At 43.4% G+C, this 18317-nt stretch overlaps 1 protein-coding gene across 10 annotated transcripts in view; it reads left to right on the top strand.

Annotated features, from left to right (window-relative positions):
- vit (vitrin) overlaps positions 1–15342 on the top strand; it is a 36807-nt gene extending 21465 nt beyond the window's left edge. For 4 of the 10 annotated variants that reach the window (XM_079854522.1, XM_079854521.1, XM_079854519.1 and 1 more), the window contains 11 exons: positions 1119–1193; positions 1383–1448; positions 1933–1992; positions 2982–3032; positions 3848–3880; positions 4784–4858; positions 4948–5095; positions 6855–6958; positions 8175–8401; positions 9741–10254; positions 14236–15342. In XM_079854522.1, the coding sequence (XP_079710648.1) occupies positions 1119–1193; positions 1383–1448; positions 1933–1992; positions 2982–3032; positions 3848–3880; positions 4784–4858; positions 4948–5095; positions 6855–6958; positions 8175–8401; positions 9741–10254; positions 14236–14414 (1532 nt within the window). In that variant the 3' untranslated portion in view covers positions 14415–15342. The remainder of the gene's footprint in view (positions 1–1118; positions 1194–1382; positions 1449–1932; positions 1993–2981; positions 3033–3847; positions 3881–4783; positions 4859–4947; positions 5096–6854; positions 6959–8174; positions 8402–9740; positions 10255–14235) is intronic. The other 6 variants (XM_079854518.1, XM_079854525.1, XM_079854524.1 and 3 more) reach the window with 3 other exon arrangements.
- The last annotated feature ends 2975 nt before the right edge of the window (positions 15343–18317 follow it).

The raw sequence follows: 18317 nt of genomic DNA, 5'->3' as shown, positions 1-18317 counted from the left end.
GAAAGAGGACAAGACGTGGACTAAACAAGGGGGCGTGGTGACAGGACACAAGGGGGCGTGGTGACAGGACACAAGGGGGCGTGGTGACAGGACACAAGGGGGCATGATGAGGGGCGTGGTGACAGGACACAAGGGGGCGTGGTGAGAGGAAACAAGGGGGCGTGGTGACAGAAAACAAGGGGGCGTGGTGACAGGAAACAAGGGGGCGTGGTAACAGGAAACAAGGGGGCGTGGTGACAAGACACAAGGGGACATGGTGACAGGACACAAGGGGGCGTGGTGACAGGAAACAAGGGGGTGTGGTGACAGGAAACAAGGGGGCGTGGTAACAGGAAACAAGGGGGCGTGGTGACAAGACACAAGGTGGCGTGGTGACAGGACACAAGGGGGCGTGGTGACAGGAAACAAGGGGGCGTGGTAACAGGAAACAAGGGGGCGTGGTAACAGGACACAAGGGGGCGTGGTAACAGGACAAAAGGGGGCGTGGTGACAGGAAACAAGGGGGCGTGGTGACAGGAAACAAGGGGGCGTGGTAACAGGAAACAAGGGGGCGTGGTAACAGGAAACAAGGGGGCGGGACAACAGGAGCACATGACCAACACAAACACACAGAGCCATGTACTCAAACACAAGACAAACAAAGACAACACAGACAAGGCTGCCAGGGCAGAACCAGAACCCTGACAGAGTCATACAAACAGCGAAAAGTCTAAATATCAGAGATCTTGAAATTGTGTTCAGCCAGTCTAATTTGAGGACCGGAACTAACTGTTCTGTTATCAAAGATGAATACTAAAATGTTAACCCAAAAGTACCAGTTCATTATTTTAAAACCACCTGTGCTCAGACCATAACTTCATACTTTTTGTGTCTCTAGGTTTTTTTTGTTTTTGTTTTGGTCAACAATTTCTAAGAACATTTGTAAAAGTAATACAAAATATAAAGCTTTTCTTGCTCAGTGCCTCCTTTTATATTTCACTTGTAATTTAATTAATATTTCCATGCTTCATAAACTTCAGCTTGTTTTGTCTCTTGTCTGGAGAGAATCAGCTCAAGTCCATGTTATGTCTTGTATGTTGGTAATGTATTGTAAGCAGTTTCTAAATCTCCCTGTCTAGCATTGGCACGACGAGATTGGACGCACCCTGCGTACGCACGACCTGATTGGTTCTCTGGCACCAGAAGGCCAACAGGTATCTGCAGGCCCATCCAGTCCAATAACGTAACCCTCCATAAGCCAACATTAAAGGAGACATAAACGAAGGCTAAACATGCTTTTAAACGCCGAGTGAATATCCATAAACTCATAATAATTCATGCTAATCCTTACTCCTTCATGTCTAAATCTGACACGAGGCCCAACCATCACTTTCTGTGTTCAGATAGTAGCCACTCAGTGCCAAACACAGGCTATAAATGGAGCAGGACGAGCATTGCTGACCCCGCAGGTAAGGATAAATGTAGAAGTGTTGTTATACTGTAAATCCACTACAGTACCAGAGGAGAATAAAAAAGAAACACATAAATCTGCATTATGGCTTCATAGTGTGCATAGCACATGTCTGTTTTGATCACCATAGCATCATATCAATGTATGATGTTCCTACAAAGTCTGCTAGTGATTTGTACACTGCACTTACTTCCTTCATGTGGTTTAAATAGACCATGATGACACAAGCTTTCAAGGCCGTTTAATAAATCCATGCCAATGTGCGGCCCATATGATATCAAAACATTCAGAGCATGTGTTTCTGCTATATGACTTTGGCTTTATCATCCATGTCAGAGAACAGGTGGTACGCTACGATTTTCTTTACAGCTTTTGATTGTCTGGCTTTTTTGCTAACACATTCACACAGGTATTATGGTATGTTTTCCATAATGCACTTCGCTGAACTAACAGTTCCTGCACATGCTGCCTCTCTTCTGCAGTTCTCGACCCACGGCCTGATAACACAGAGTACGAGCACCCCTATAACTTTGGACAGTTTTGTAAGTATTCTCTTATTTTATTTTGGAGTAATGCTAAATAAAGCGTAAAAGTCTATGTGAAGAGTATAAGTTACTGTTTACATGTGCTATAACACATATGCAATGTTCCATATGTGTTAAAACAAGGGTTTCCTATTGAAATAAAATCATAAACTATCCCAAGCTGTTTCGTTTAGTTGGTTTAAGCCGGTTTTCCAACATGGCCGAGATGATCTGGTTTAGTACGTCTCCCAGAGGTTGTCTCATATTTAATGAAGCAAAAAATTGCATCATTGATTCTTTTATTTTCCTCTTTATTACTGGTGAAGCTGCTTTGAAACAATCCGTATTATATAAAGTGCTATAGAAATAAGCGTGACAACTGAGACATGAAATTTAATTTCTGCATTTAAAAAACTACTAGGGAGTGTTTTAACACAGCCTTAAATGTTTTAAATGAATGTGTATGTGTGTGTATGGTAATGTATTTTTTGCACGACTTTCAGGAGATTTTAACTCTCCTGATGTTGAAAATAAGATCTTGTTCTTATAAGTGACTTGCCTGGTTAAATAAAGGTTAATAATAATAAATTATACTCATGAAGCAAAATAAAATAGTATATAGAGAACAGAACAAATAAATGCATCTTCGAGAAAACAAGTGAGTATAGGAATGGTAGGAGGCTTGCAGCGAGTCTCTGATGGCCGAGTGATGGACCGCACACTCATATCACGATAATGTCTGTCCCCGTGTCTGGATCCAGAGGAGTCTTTGCTGGGAACTTCAGTCTTCTTCTGCTGGATTCTGGGTTTGTACCACAGGGTCGGTTTCATGGGAAGAAGTGTATGGCCCTCGGCTTTACTGTATATGTTTAAAACCACAGGGCTCGTGGCTGATCTGAAATCTGTTACTGGTGTTACTGTAGTGAGGAGGGTCACCATCACTGTGAGTCACTGTGTGTTTGTGAAACTGGAGGCCAGACTCATGTGTACATGATCTCTGTTTCCAGCTCGTGAGCCAGAAGACCGCAAGCCTCCGCCTGAGACGAGCCCCAGCAGAGGTGTGTCACAAACACAAGCACATTTATATACAAAAGCCCACAGTTCTTTCACAATGCACAATATAGTCCAGTGTCTGCTTAAAGTGCACCTATTATGCTATTTTAGAAGTTCCTAATGTTGTTTTGGAATCTCTTACGATACGTTTACATGCATCCAAGATCAAAAAACACTGTAATGTCCTCATAATCTCCACTGCACATCAGCTCTTTCCTCTCAGTGTCTGAAACGCTTCCATCAAAGATTCAGTCTCTCTAAACCCCGCCTCTCTGTGAGCTGCTCTGCTCTGATTGGTCAGAAAGCAAACGCTCATTATCATATGTGACACAGCTCTTGATTCACAGTGATACGAACAGTAATGATGGCGTGGGTTTTACCGTATCAATCTCATCAAAGTGGATTTGCTTTGTCAGCAGAAACAGCGTCTTCTCGACACGAACGTCACGAACCAAACTCTTCAGTCTCAGATACACTACAGTGTTTGAGGGCGGAGCTAAGAGACGCTGCTCAGCCAATCAAGACCAGTGCATTATGCAAATTAGTTACAAACCTAAATAGATTCAGCAGGAAGTGAGACTGAATTACTGACGACTCTTTTCGGTTCAGAATCACTTCTTTCTTTTGGAAGACTTTCTTTTCTTTGATCTATGAAACTTTGCAGATCTTTTACACTCACAAACATCTCTATTACACACTACATGAAAGGGAATATCAGAAAAAGCATAATGGGGCACTTTAAGAAACTGTGATTGGATATTGGATGTTTTTTTAATGATTGTGTGATTAATCATTAATTAGTGTGTGATTACTGTCACAGAGGCGCCTGCGGAGTCAAACCCATTCGAGTCAGGTGAGGAAACTAACGACTGACTGAAGTATTGATGGAGGCAGATAAAAGCCTTCAATGCAACACAAGCTCATTGGAAAAACTTTCCTATACACACAATTCACTGCCGTTTCCAGCTGAAATGAACACTAAACACAGTAAAACACCAACAAATTGTATTCCTTTTGTACAGGGAAATATTATTGATTAATATAAACTTATTTGCACGCTGTTCCTTACACAATACTATGTTATGAGCTGAAACACTTTTATCATAGTGCATGATTTGTAAACTAATGCATTTTGATGTTTGCATCACATAAATAGCTCAATTTGTGTGGCTTTTTTAACAAAGTAAACTTGCTCAGTAGCTCACCTGATACAGCAGTGCAGAATCGCTCGGGTACGAGTCACGATGAAAGAGCTCAAAGAAGCTTTAAAATGGCACGGTTGCTTCAGCAAATGTGTTTTTATCACATGTTTGTTTTTGTACACACTATAGGTTAGGGTTTAGTGTAGGTGCGATGTTATTTTCAAGCGCATTAATCTTGTAACGACGCTCACTGGACATTTCATTTTTGAACGATCATCATAATAATAAGTTACAAAATTCACATTCATCTGTTTCCGTGAAAATTAAACACGCTTTTGGTGCCACTCACTGGACATTTCACTTTAAAAAAATAATTTTGCAGAAATGTTTTTGCAATGAGCCTGTGTTGCTTTATTACATGTTTTGCATTAAAAAGTTAAGTAACTTGATCAGCAAAATCCAGTACCAGGTTCTAGTGGCCTTTCTTCTTATGTAGGCAAACTATTTGATTTTTAAATTGGGACTTGATAATATGTTCATACACTTAGTTCTTCACAGTACTATAGATAAGGTACAGGGTTGATGTGTAATAGCAACATCCTCTGATTTCCCAGGATTTCCCAACACTCGAGGACACGATTCAACAGCCAGAGCTCCTGAAATCAGCGATCGGACACACGGAGATCCAAGTACATTCCTTCAAAACTGACACTGATAATAATAGACTAATACTCGCTTGCTTTCATGGCTTTCATTGGATTCTCATCCGTCTCTGTAGCTTGTAAAGTTGATATTGCGTTCCTCATGGATGGCAGCTGGAGTATCGGGAAACGACGATTCAAGATTCAGAAAGACTTCCTTGTGGAGGTTTCCCAGGCTCTCAATGTGGGCGTAGAAGGAGCCATGATGGGCATCATTCAATACGGGTAATAATGTGTCCCTGTGCCAGAAAACAGACAGATGCTGGAGGATTATTAATAAGAACAATTGAGGGACTGTCACTCAACCTACAACTAACATGATCCCGTTAGTATTCGCAAAATTACGAATAAAATGTGGTTTTAGCATACATTAATTTCCCCTCAGAATAAGAAAGAGCTTTATTACCAATTCTGCTCGCGTACACAAGGCATTTTTCTTGGTAATGAAGCTTCCAGTCCACACAGATAAATACATCAACAAAACAAAAAATAAGATTAAAGAATAAAAATATGACCGTCTTAAGACACGTTTAGGTTAAGTCAGAATAGACATATATACAGATTATTAACATATTACACACTTGTTTAGATGAAAGATCCACTGAAAGGTACAATATCATTATACTTTCACTGACTAAAGTGAAAATATTTTTACATTACAAGAACATCAGAGATGTGAATGAATCTTAAAGGTGATTGTAGAATATTGAGTTAAAGGGATATTTCACCGCTGGAAAGATGAATGTGTAAAATTGGGTCATTTATGTAGTAGAAATGTGAAATTATTTTAGAAGTTGGTGACTTCTAGACTGAGAAAAGCCAGAAAATGTAGTTTTGGCTCATGTGGATGAAAGACAACAACTCCCAGAATGCACTTGCTTCGCTGCTCTACGAGGACACTCCCAAGCCACGCCTACCGGTAACAGAGGGTAGTGTCGGGAGATATTATACAACTAGGCTACTAGTGACTCGAAACTGAAAAGACGCCGTTTTATCGTGAGTCTCCGTGACGAGTTAGATGGCTGACACTATTTGTACATTCTGTATCGTGAGCTCCCCCTATGGGCGGGCTGAACACATGCGGGACTGCTCCTCATACTGGCTGGAGTCTCTCGCCTCTGGACACAAGAGCCTCTGATGACGATAAATGATGATTTTTGCATCATCAGAGGTTTTTTTTCCAGACACAATACAGAAATCTCTGGTCTCAGGGGGACATGAGGGAGGGAAGCACATCATTCGAAAATACTACCGGGTTTCTACTGATACAAAGCTTAATGCCAATCGGTGAAGTGTCCCTTTAAGGAATTTAATATATATTTATATACACTACTGTTAGATTCTGTAAGATTTTTTTGTTTGTTTATTCTCTTACAGTATAATCACCAAGGATGTATTTATTTGATAAAATACAGAATACTAAAATACAGTAAAAGCAGTGAAATATTATTCCAATGTAAATCAGCTGTTTTCTATGTGAATATATAGTAAAGTGTAATTTATTCCAGTCTTCAGTGTCACATGATCCTTCAGAAATCACTCTAATATGAGGATGTGATGCTCAAGAAACATTTATGATTATTATCAGTGTTGAAAACAGTTGTGCTGCTTCAGATTTCGGTGGAAACCGTCAAACATTTTATTTTTTAGGATTCTTTGATGAATAGAAAAATCAAACAAACCGCATTTTTACAGTAGAATTTTTTGCAACATTATAAATGTCTTTACTGTAACTTTTGAACCCTTTAATATTAATCTCTTTTTTTTTTTTAAAAAAAACCTTACTGATCCCAAACTAGCTTGATTTGTTTTGAGTATAATGTATCATTTATTGAAGTCAGCGGTTCTTTGAGTTTCAGTTCTGATCAGTAATCAGGAGATTTGCAGATTTGTACATCTCTAAATGAACTTACATGCTGTCATACACAAATGTACCAAAATATAACTGGCATGACAAATCATAAGCATTTAATTTCTGATCCAGGGATGATGCGGTCACAGAATTCAGTCTGAAACAGTTCTCCAGCTCCAATGACGTGAAGCCAGCCATCAGTAAAATCGTCCAGAAGGGAGGTCTGTCACATGTAGGTGAGTGAATAACACTGAACCGCTCTGAGCTGGAGTTATCACGTGGTTTCACATCTCTGTTCCAAATAAGATCTAAATCTGAGCTGGGAACAGTGGTGAAATTACAGGGCTGGTGCCACTCTGTGGTGTTTCTGTGTAAGCTGACCAAATGCCTGAGGTTTATCCAACCTAGAGATTTGGTTGTATGGTTTGTGTTATAGATAGTGTCTCACTTTCATAAAACAGATGAATCCTGTAAAACAGCAGCTGCCTGTAAAGTCAAAGATAGCCTGAGGACACAGCATTATCTGCTTTGAAGAATCTGGTTGGATGATGTTTAATCAGAGCCGTAGCCCTTCATCTTCTCTATATGATTTACACAAACACACTTGTTTGGACTCTGAAACCCCTGAGGACTGCAGTGACCATGAAAACTCTCTGGACACTTAAAGCACACACAATGCATGAATTTTAAATGACAAAATGTCAAAGCAAGTGTCATGTGTTGGTAAGAAATATGGCATCAATATTCAACACATATTAAATGTTTGTTGTTGTTGTTTTTGTTTTCTAATGAGCTCCCCTAATATTGAAATCCTGGACTCACCCCTAAAAGATTCGCTGGTCTTTTCTTCTCTATTGTGTCGTATATCCGAGCGAAACGCTTCTGGAACAAGAACAAATGTGGGCGGGGCTTGATTGTGTCTGTGGGGAATTGTTTGGATGGTTGTGGTTTGCTATTGGCTGATCTCATGTGAGTGACAGGTTGCCCCGCCCACATCATCAGAGAAGAGAAGAGATGATACATGAGGGAATTATTCTGATTCAAGGATAAATTGAACGCGGATAAATCATTTAGAATAAACACTGCAATGTTCCGTAAAACACAAGAATTGTCCATTTGGATTTCATGGTGACTTTGATGCAGCAACATGTTTAGGTGTGCTTGACGTGCCTCGATACTTTTAAGGTCCACTGAGGGCAGCATTTCTAAAAATATTTCTTCTTAAATCCATGAGCTTAAAGTTTGAATATTCAATTAAACTTAGCGGAGCAAGGTTTTACTAACAGCTGCATTGATAGTTTCAGCAGTGGCGTGCAACACCCTGCCTTTCCCTGAGTCCTGGAAGCATTTAAGGAAAGCGTTTGAGGGCCGAGACTGGAGGCGAAACAGAGCTGCGATTGAAACACAGAACTGTAGATGTTTTGTGCTGACTCTGGCTCTGTGTTCTTTAAGGGAAGGCCCTCTCCTACATCAACAAGCACTTCTTCAGCGATGCTAATGGGAACCGAGGCGGGGCGCCCAACGTGGCGGTGGTGCTGGTGGACGGCTGGCCCACTGACCGGGTGGAGGAGGCCTCGAGGCTCGCTCGAGAGTCCGGCATCAACATCTTCTTCGTCACCATCGAGGGCCCCGACGAGAATGAGAAACAGAACGTGGTGGAGCCCAACTTTGTTGACAAGGTATTAATATCGAGAGAGGTGGGGTGTCCGATTTCAGTGTGTGCCGTGAGAAATGAACACAATTATTGGGCTAGTATTGTATTGTTCACGGTCAAAACAGACCAGAGAACATAATTTTATTTTCATTAAATGAATGTACTATATTTCAACATTCTTTCTTTAATATTTGAAGAGTTCAGATGCAAAAGCCTCTAAGTGCCATCTGAAATTTTCTTATAGAATGATCATTTTTATCAAGCTCGTATATTTAAATTCAGTAATTTCACTTAAATATACGAGCTTGATAAAAATGATCATTCTATAAGAAAATTTCAGATGGCACTTAGAGGCTTTTGCATCTGAACTCTTCATTTTGTATTTCATGTTACTAAGTGATAAAATAAAAAGGTATAAATTATGGACCATTTATTTCTATTTAAAAATGTTAAATTATGAGAAAAAACACATTTGATACTTATACTCAGCAATGGTGTTGACTTATGAATTTGCACATGGTTTGTCTTAAAGCATATTAAAAGACACACCACATAGACACATAAACAACATTAAAAGCTGGATTTTCACCACAGGGGGACTTTAAGTTAGAAATGGAGCAAAAGTATTTAAAATCCATTGAATGGAGGCAGATTGGTATGGAAGCCACAGAATAAAAATAAATTTAAAAAAAGGTAATTGCGACTTTATACTTTATAACTCACAATTGAGAATTTATATTTCCCAATTCTGAGAAAAAAGACATGACATGAAATCACAATTGCAAGTTATAAAGTCCAAATTGTGAGATGTAAACTCACAATTACAAATCATAAAGTCCAAGATATAAATTTGCACTTCTGAAAAAAAAAAAAAAAAGTCAGAATTGTGAGATAAAAATAACCTTTTATTTTTTATTCTGTGGCGGAAACAAGCTTCCATAGATTAGGGCCATCTGGTGGATAGAAATAAAGAAAATATTCTGTAAAAGCCTGTTTACGCTGCCGCTTTAAATACTTGAGCTTGTATTTATTGTTATAGTTGTGATGTGGACTCTGCTATTGTATTTAGAATGATTTTTAAACTTTATCATTATGTTATCGTCCTTGAATGCGAATAGGCCTTAATGCCATGATGTCGCCACTGGATGCCTATAAATACATACAGGGCAAGTGTACAATACAAGTGGTACTATTTTTTACAACCTTTTAGCCTTTATGAATCATGTCCATGATTTGTTTTTGTGTTTACATAAGAAGTGCCACAAAAGTCATCAAGTTTCGTACCATTCCAGAATTTTTGTTCTGAAATTACTGACCAAAACCAGAGGGTTAAGGAACACTTTATTTCTTGTTTTGTGTTGCAGGCTGTGTGCAGAACCAACGGCTTCTACTCGCTCCCGATCACGAGCTGGTTCGCTCTGCGTAAAGCCGTTCAGCCTCTGGTGAAGCGTGTGTGTGACACCGACCGCCTGATGTGCAGCAAGACCTGCCTGAACGCCAACGACATCGCCTTCGTCATCGACGGCTCCAGCAGCGTGGGAACCGGGAACTTCCGCACCGTGCTCCAGTTCGTCGCCAACGTCACGCGGGAGTTCGAGATCTCGGACACGGACACGCGTGTAGGAATCGTACAGTACACGTATGAGCAGAGGCTGGAGTTCGCTTTCGGACAGCACAACAACAAAGCCGACTTGCTGAACGCTATCAAGCGCATAAACTACTGGAGCGGAGGAACCAGTACGGGAGCCGCCATCACGTACGCCGCGGACCAGCTCTTCAGCAAATCCAAACCCAACAAGCGTAAGATCATGATTGTCATCACGGACGGACGCTCCTACGATGACGTGAGGGCCCCGGCGCTGGCGGTACATCGGAAAGGTGAGTGCGGCGAAACACCTAACGTGAGGTAGGACGCAGTAGGTTGACATCATTATCGAGTTTATAGACCAAAAAGGTGCAGAAAGCGATTTCTGATAAACGCTGTTGATATTTGAAATCATCAAAACAAACAACCCCGACCCAACAGGACCACACCCCTATCTGTCATAGCTCCGCCTCCACATTCAGCAATTCGCTATGATACACAGGAAACGACTCTGGCGGAATCTGCTGTGCCCGCTGCCCGATGGTATGATGTCATCAATAAGGGAAAGCAATTTGTGTTTCTATGATAATACAGGTCAAATGTCTAATTGTTGTTGTCTTTGATTGCAAAGTCATCCCTTCCATCCCAAAAAACAAACACTGTTTTATTTTACATTGCTTGAAACGGGAGGTGGAGGAGGTTTAGAGGCTAGTTCCAGTCTTATAATAATAATAATAATAATAATAATAATGCAAATGAACAAACTAGCGTAGATGACACACGAGTATATTTTCAAGCAAAAGAAAGCATATCTTAGTTCTGTAAAACACTGCAAAACCAACGTTACCAATGTTTCCAGGCCTTCCAGCTCCTTAAGGTCTCTGCAGCACTGGAAATCAAAAGATGCAAAAGAACTGTTGCGCTGTCTATTCACATTTTGCGTCTGATTGCGCTTGAATGTTTTAAAAGCACTTTAATGAATGATTGGCTGATCATAGGACAGGCCTACATTCAAACCATCCTCGGTCAGATGCCCTCTCTCTCTTTGCGGAGCTGGTCTAAAGGACTCCAGGAAAACAGAAACAATTTATCACAAAAATGAACGGTTGCGGTGTGGTGCAAACCAGGCTTAAGCCTAACCAGGGCTTGACATTAACACCCGCACACCCGCCAGATGCTTGAGTATTTCAGCAGTGGTGTGTAACGCAGTCACTACTACTAGACACTTCGGCGGGTTGAATTTCATATTTTTCAATTGTAGTCTTTTAAAAAAGGCATCTCAAATAATAAGTGCAATGTAGTGTTGTCAAAAATATTGATTTTTCGATACATTTTGATACTGAAAGATCTGAAACGTTTCAATACTCATTTTCCACAGAATAGACACACTACACCAGTGTCTCTTTCTCTCTCTCTCATCTCTCCGACAGCGAGTGACACACAAACCCACCTCTCCTCACTCACTCCTTTCATTTGCTCTGGATGAATATTGTCACAGGGCTTGAATTTCGCAGTGGATTGCACATTTTACTCATTCCCACAGATGCTCGCACCCAAAGTTTGTGCGCATAAAGCCACCTCTCAGTACTAAATTGAGTTCTTTTTCTCAGCTTATTGCGCTTAAACAGTCAAATACACACAAAATAATGTCAAAATGCCGGCCATGGCAAGTATTCACGTAAACATAGTCAGTTCCCTTTCAAAAGCTACAATCGATGCTGCGCTGCTTAGCGCACTGGGAACGTCTTTAACGAACGTCGTGACCAGCTGTGAATATTGTGTGTTACACGTCAATAGAATTGACCCGGCAGTATTATAGCCTCGGTCGGTGACATCATCAGCGCGCACCCGCGACACAAGGCTATAAATAGATGAGCCACAGCTGCATCGTCGGGTCTTTTGTCTTCAGAGGCCTTTCTGTGCATGTGTGCAAACATCTCTCTCTATATCTACTACAGATTTTTTGTTAGGAGTTAGATTCCAACTGCAGATTTTTTCTCTTTCTCATCTCTGATAAAAAAATAAAATAAAAAGTGAAAAGAGTTAAATCAAAGAAAAAGAAATGAGTTAACAACAGAGTCGCTGTGTCCCTCCATGTTCTCGTCCTGCATGTGTCAGAACTGGATACACACTGTTTTGTTTGTTTGGGGGGGGGGCTCTTGCGTTGGAGCAGGGCGAGTGCTAGCATTGTAAGCTGTTCACAGTTAAAATGCTGCGTGCTCGCCTTAGCTACTTCCAGACCGCACCCACATTACCATCGTGGGGCCCCCGCATGGATCTGGCTGACAAGCAAGAGACGGGTCCGTCCCTATCGCTTGCTTGATCACCAGATCCACACGTCCCCTCGCATGATCTCGAAGCGTGCTCCGGTGCTTCTTCGGTTCACGCGGGGGACGATGACGAATCTCTTGGGTCTGCGGACCATGAGCAGCCTACCTCTGAGCATTCCTCTCACAATAATAAATCCACAGATCCACTCAACTGCCAGATTCCTTCAGTTCTGGACTTCATGCAGGAAAAGTTGTCGACAGGCATATGCCCCTCTACTCTGAGGGTTTATGTGGCCTCTCTTTTGGCTTGCCACGCCTTGGTCACACAGGAAACATCCTCTGCTCGCTTGCTTCATTCGTGGGGCCAGACGACTCAGGCCGCCTGAAAGAACCAAGATCCAAGAACTCTGATTGAGACCCCCTTTGAACCTCTAGAGTCAGCGTCTGAAAACTTCTGACCCTAAAGATGTTTTTCTTATGGCAATAACTTCTTTAAAAAGAATCGGGAATATGCAGGCTCTGTCGATTTCATCATCCTTAGACTTTGCCCCAGGAATGGTGAAAGTGATTTTTCATCCTCATCCTGACTACCTGCCTAAGGTTCCTTTCTCGACCGAACATCGGGTCACCCTTGAGGCCTTCTGCCCCCCAGCCGTTCACAACGCCGGAGCAGGAGAGATCTCACAGACTGTGTCCAGTCCGTGCTCTTCAGGCTTACATCCACCGCACTGGCCAGTGGCGTAAGTCAGAGCAATTGTTCGTCTGTTATGGGGGCCGTAACAGGGGGGCGGCCGCCACCAAGCAGACCATGTCACATTGGGCCAGGGATGCTTTTGCTTTTGCCTATGAGGCGCACGGTCAAGCTTCGCCAACGGGTCTAAGGGCCCACTCCACCAGGGGTGTCACCCTTTTCAAATGCTCTGGCATGGGATGCCCCCTTACAACTTGTTTGTGATGCGGCAGGCTGGTCCTCTCTGCACACATTCATAAGATTTTATAGTTTGGATGTTCATGCTATTCCGGGCTCTCATGTCCTTGAGTCACACATCACATCACAAGCTAATGTCTGAGGCCTTCTCGCGTTCTTGTGAGCACACCTACACAACCGTAAGGGGTCCAGACACCTCCAAGCACGGCGGAGTGGGTATTCCAGTTCCCAATGCGCTAAGCAGCGCAGCATCGATTGTACCTTTTGAAAGGGAACGACCCGGGTTACTTGACTGTAACCCTGTTCCCTGAAAAAGCGGAACGAGATGCTGCGCTGCATTGCCGTGCTGAAGATGTCCCAGGACTGCTCTTCAGACAAAATATCCTGACGATGCAGCTCATCTATTTATAGCCTTGTGTCGCGGGTGCGCGCTGGTGACGTCACCGACCAAGGCTATAATACCTCTGGGTCAATTCTATTGACGTGTTACACACAATATTCACAGCTGGTCACGATTAAAGATGTTCCCAATGCACTAAGCAGCACAGCATCTCGTTCCGCTTTTTCAGGGAACAGGGTTACAGTCAAGTAACCTGGATCGTTCTGTTTTAAGTGAACGTAAACAGTTGAGAAAGGAAACGCATGTGTAACAGTATGATGGATTTGTGCATCATGTCTTAAAGTGAGAGCAGCCTAATATACCTGCTGCCAAATTATGAGATAATAATAAAAATATCTATATGGCAGTTTTTCCCCATGGTATCGATGTCAAAATTGTGGCGAGTGAAAATGCTAAGTGGTTAGTAACTTTGGAAAACCACTAGCCACAGTGGCTGGTGAGCAAAAGAGTTAGTCAAGCCCTGAGTCTAACATCTGACTGATTTTTGAGAATGTTGTACCAGGACCAGCCAAGGATGTAGATCTAGAATCACATTAAACGTCATAATTCACAGGCTGTTGCTAGAACTTTTTGGCCCTGAATAATAAAAGTGCCCATTTTCGAGTTTTTTTCATGTATTTGCGGTGTGATGTGATGGAAGTTGAAGTGTTTTCCTCTGCTGTCTCTCACACTCCAGGTGTGATCGCGTACTCCATCGGGATCGCCTGGGCAGCGCAGGACGAGCTGGAATACATCGCCACTGACCCGGACAGAGAGCACTCTTTCTTTGTGGATGAGTTTGACAACCTCTACAAGTATGTATCAAAAATTATTAACAACATCTGCAACGAATTCAACTCCCAACCACGTAACTGAACCATTGTGGAATATCACCAAAAATCCAAGGAGCAAGTGCATTTCCACACAGTTACAATTACAGTGTTACAGGTTTAGTGCCGTTAGAAGCGGGCAAGATGTTTCCAGCTTTGATATTTTGCTATTTAAACAAAATACAGTGTGGAAATGGTAATTTAACAATGGCAGTGAATGTGTGTTCAGTGACTTTGGATTACAGTGTGACGGACTTGTATTGGTATGAGAGAAAACACAAGCTTACAGTTTTTGCATAGATTGTTTCAGTTAAAGATTATTTATATTTTACATTCTAAACACAATAATATGAAAAATTACATAATAATAATAATATCTTTTTTTCATATGGAAAGTTAACCGTCTGCATAAGATAGAAGTGCCAAGCAAAGAAAATGTGTTAATTGTAAATGAAAAATCTTTTTAAATAATGTGCTAAACGAATGAGATTTTGCATATGTTCAGAAGACAGGATTGTTAATGCATGCATGAACTGACTGATGTTACTGTAATATACAAGATATTTGTCAAGGCACAAAGGTGACCAGTATTGGAGTATTATGACTGTTTCTAAGAGGAGTTACAGAAAATACAAGAAGAAAGGCAACATTCAGAAAGCTCCGGTTGTGTGGTTTGATGACTCATATCCATTCGAACAGATGTTGATCATAGACCTAAAAAGTGTTTTACTTGTCATTTTAAATTCATATATTGAAATTTTTGTATTTGTATATAAAAATGCTTGTATTTTTTTTTAAGATGACACAATTTGTCCTATATTTTAATGTAATTTTTAATAAAATGATTATTGAAAACCAGCAAATTCATTGATTTGGACTGTCTGTGAAGTGTCTGGGAGAGAATATCTTTAAACTCTGCCAAAATCTTGATAATTATTTTGGGTAATAAATCTGTCAAGCCATAGTATGCAAGCAAATGTGTTTGTTTGTTTCTGTTGTTGTTGTTCTTTACATTGCAGGCACACACAATCGCACACATGACGAGTAGATTTATATGCTGAGATTTATTCCAAAGAATAAAGTCAAAACATTAATGTAAATCATGGCCAATATGGTAAGTTAGTTGAAATTCAAAACGTACGTTCGGGAGGAGCCTAAACATTCAGTCCTGTCAATCATCATTACGAGCATACTATTTAATCAGCAGACACAACGTCATTTCATTGACAAATTCTTACAGCAGCCCTCCTCTCCCCTTCTCCTCCGGCTGAACGGGCAGGCGAACTAGTGAATGTCAAGTTAAGTACCTTAAATAATCTGTGCTATTGGTAATTGAATAGAATGGGTGGGTAACAAATTCTGTACTACTCAAGTCCATTTTATTTAACACTTTTCACAATTCACATTGCTTCAATAAGCTGTGCTATTGAGAATAGAATAGAATAGAATAGAATAGAATAGAATAGAATAGAATAGAATAGAATAATTGGGCAACATAAATTCTATACTGCTTATGTCAATATTATTTAGCGCTTTTCACAGTTTACATTGCTATTGAGAAAATAATAGAATTGTCACATTTCTATTTTTTTTATCTTTTCAGTTCTTGTCGGTTATTTCTATCTGGAAGGCCCTGAAGAAATCTTCCGCTCTCAGGTCCCCAGATCCAGAGTCCGCTCCCAAGTCCATTCCAGAGGGTGAAACCCTCGAATCCGCTCCTGAGATTGAAACCCTCGAGTGCGTTCTAGAGTGAGAAATTCCGGCTCCAAGGATTACAGCATTGCCAATTCCAAGGGTCACTGCCTGCTCTCCCAGACAAGGTCACTGAAGCCGTCCCAGAGCTGCCTGCTCTCCCAGACAAGGCCACAGAAGCCATCCCAGAGCTGCCTGCTCTCCCAGACAAGGTCACTGAAGCCATCCCAGAGCTGCCTGCTCTCCCAGACAAGGCCACTGAAGCCGTCCCAGAGCTGCCTGCTCTCCCAGACAAGGTCACTGAAGCCATCCCAGAGCTGCCTACTCTCCCAGACAAGGCCACTGAAGCCTTCCCAGAGCTGCCTGCTCTCCCAGACAAGGCCACAGAAGCCTTCTCAGAGCTGCCTGCTCTCCCAGACAAGGTCACTGAAGCCGTCCCAGAGCTGCCTGCTCTCCCAGACAAGGCCACAGAAGCCTTCTCAGAGCTGCCTGCTCTCCCAGACAAGATCACTGAAGCCTTCTCAGAGCTCCCTGCTCTCTCAGACTAGGTCACTGAAGCCGTCCCAGAGCTGCCTGCTCTCCCAGACAAGGCCACTGAAGCCTTCCCAGAGCTGCCTGCTCTCCCAGGCAAGATCACTGAAGCCTTCTCAGAGCTGCCTGCTCTCCCAGACAAGGTCACTGAAGCCGTCCCAGAGCTGCCTGCTCTCCGAGACAAGGCCACTGAAGCCGTCCCAGAGCTGCCTGCTCTCCCAGACAAGGTCACTGAAGCCGTCCCAGAGCTGCCTGCTCTCCCAGGCAAGATCACTAAAGCCTTCTCAGAGCTGCCTGCTCTCCGAGACAAGGCCACTGAAGCCTTCCCAGAGCTCCCTGCTCTCCCAGACAAGGCCACTGAAGCCATCCCAGAGCTGCCTGCTCTCCCAGACAAGGTCACTGAAGCCGTCCCAGAGCTGCCTGCTCTCCCAGACAAGGCCACTGAAGCCGTCCCAGAGCTGCCTGCTCTCCCAGACAAGGTCACTGAAGCCGTCCCAGAGCTGCCTGCTCTCCGAGACAAGGTCACTGAAGCCGTCCCAGAGCTGCCTGCTCTCCCAGACAAGGCCACTGAAGCCTTCTCAGAGCTGCCTGCTCTCCGAGACAAGGTCACTGAAGCCGTCCCAGAGCTGCCTGCTCTCCCAGACAAGGTCACTGAAGCCTTCTCAGAGCTGCCTGCTCTCCCAGACAAGGCCACTGAAGCCTTCTCAGAGCTGCCTGCTCTCCCAGACAAGGTCACTGAAGCCGTCCCAGAGCTGCCTGCTCTCCCAGACAAGGTCACTGAAGCCTTCTCAGAGCTGCCTGCTCTCCCAGACAAGGCCACTGAAGCCTTCTCAGAGCTGCCTGCTCTCCCAGACAAGGTCACTGAAGCCGTCCCAGAGCTGCCTGCTCTCCCAGACAAGGCCACTGAAGCCGTCCCAGAGCTGCCTGCTCTCCCAGACAAGGTCACTGAAGCCGTCCCAGAGCTGCCTGCTCTCCCAGACAAGGTCACTGAAGCCGTCCCAGAGCTGCCTGCTCTCCCAGACAAGGTCACTGAAGCCTTCTCAGAGCTGCCTGCTCTCCCAGACAAGGTCACTGAAGCCGTCCCAGAGCTGCCTGCTCTCCCAGACAAGGCCACTGAAGCCGTCCCAGAGCTGCCTGCTCTCCCAGACAAGGTCACTGAAGCCGTCCCAGAGCTGCCTGCTCTCCCAGACAAGGTCACTGAAGCCGTCCCAGAGCTGCCTGCTCTCCCAGACAAGGTCACTGAAGCCGTCCCAGAGCTGCCTGCTCTCCCAGACAAGGTCACTGAAGCCGTCCCAGAGCTGCCTGCTCTCCCAGACAAGGTCACTGAAGCCTTCCCAGAGCTGCCTGCTCTCCCAGACAAGGCCACTGAAGCCGTCCCAGAGCTGCCTGCTCTCCGAGACAAGGTCACTGAAGCCGTCCCAGAGCTGCCTGCTCTCCCAGACAAGGCCACTGAAGCCGTCCCAGAGCTGCCTGCTCTCCCAGACAAGGTCACTGAAGCCGTCCCAGAGCTGCCTGCTCTCCCAGACAAGGCCACTGAAGCCTTCTCAGAGCTGCCTGCTCTCCGAGACAAGGTCACTGAAGCCGTCCCAGAGCTGCCTGCTCTCCCAGACAAGGCCACTGAAGCCTTCTCAGAGCTGCCTGCTCTCCGAGACAAGGTCACTGAAGCCGTCCCAGAGCTGCCTGCTCTCCCAGACAAGGTCACTGAAGCCGTCCCAGAGCTGCCTGC

The sequence above is a fragment of the Squalius cephalus genome (assembly GCF_949319135.1).
Source record: "Squalius cephalus genome assembly, chromosome: 21".
Lineage (NCBI taxonomy): Eukaryota > Metazoa > Chordata > Actinopteri > Cypriniformes > Leuciscidae > Squalius > Squalius cephalus.
Note: the sequence above shows the minus strand (reverse complement) of the source record. Positions and strands in the feature narration are given on the sequence as shown.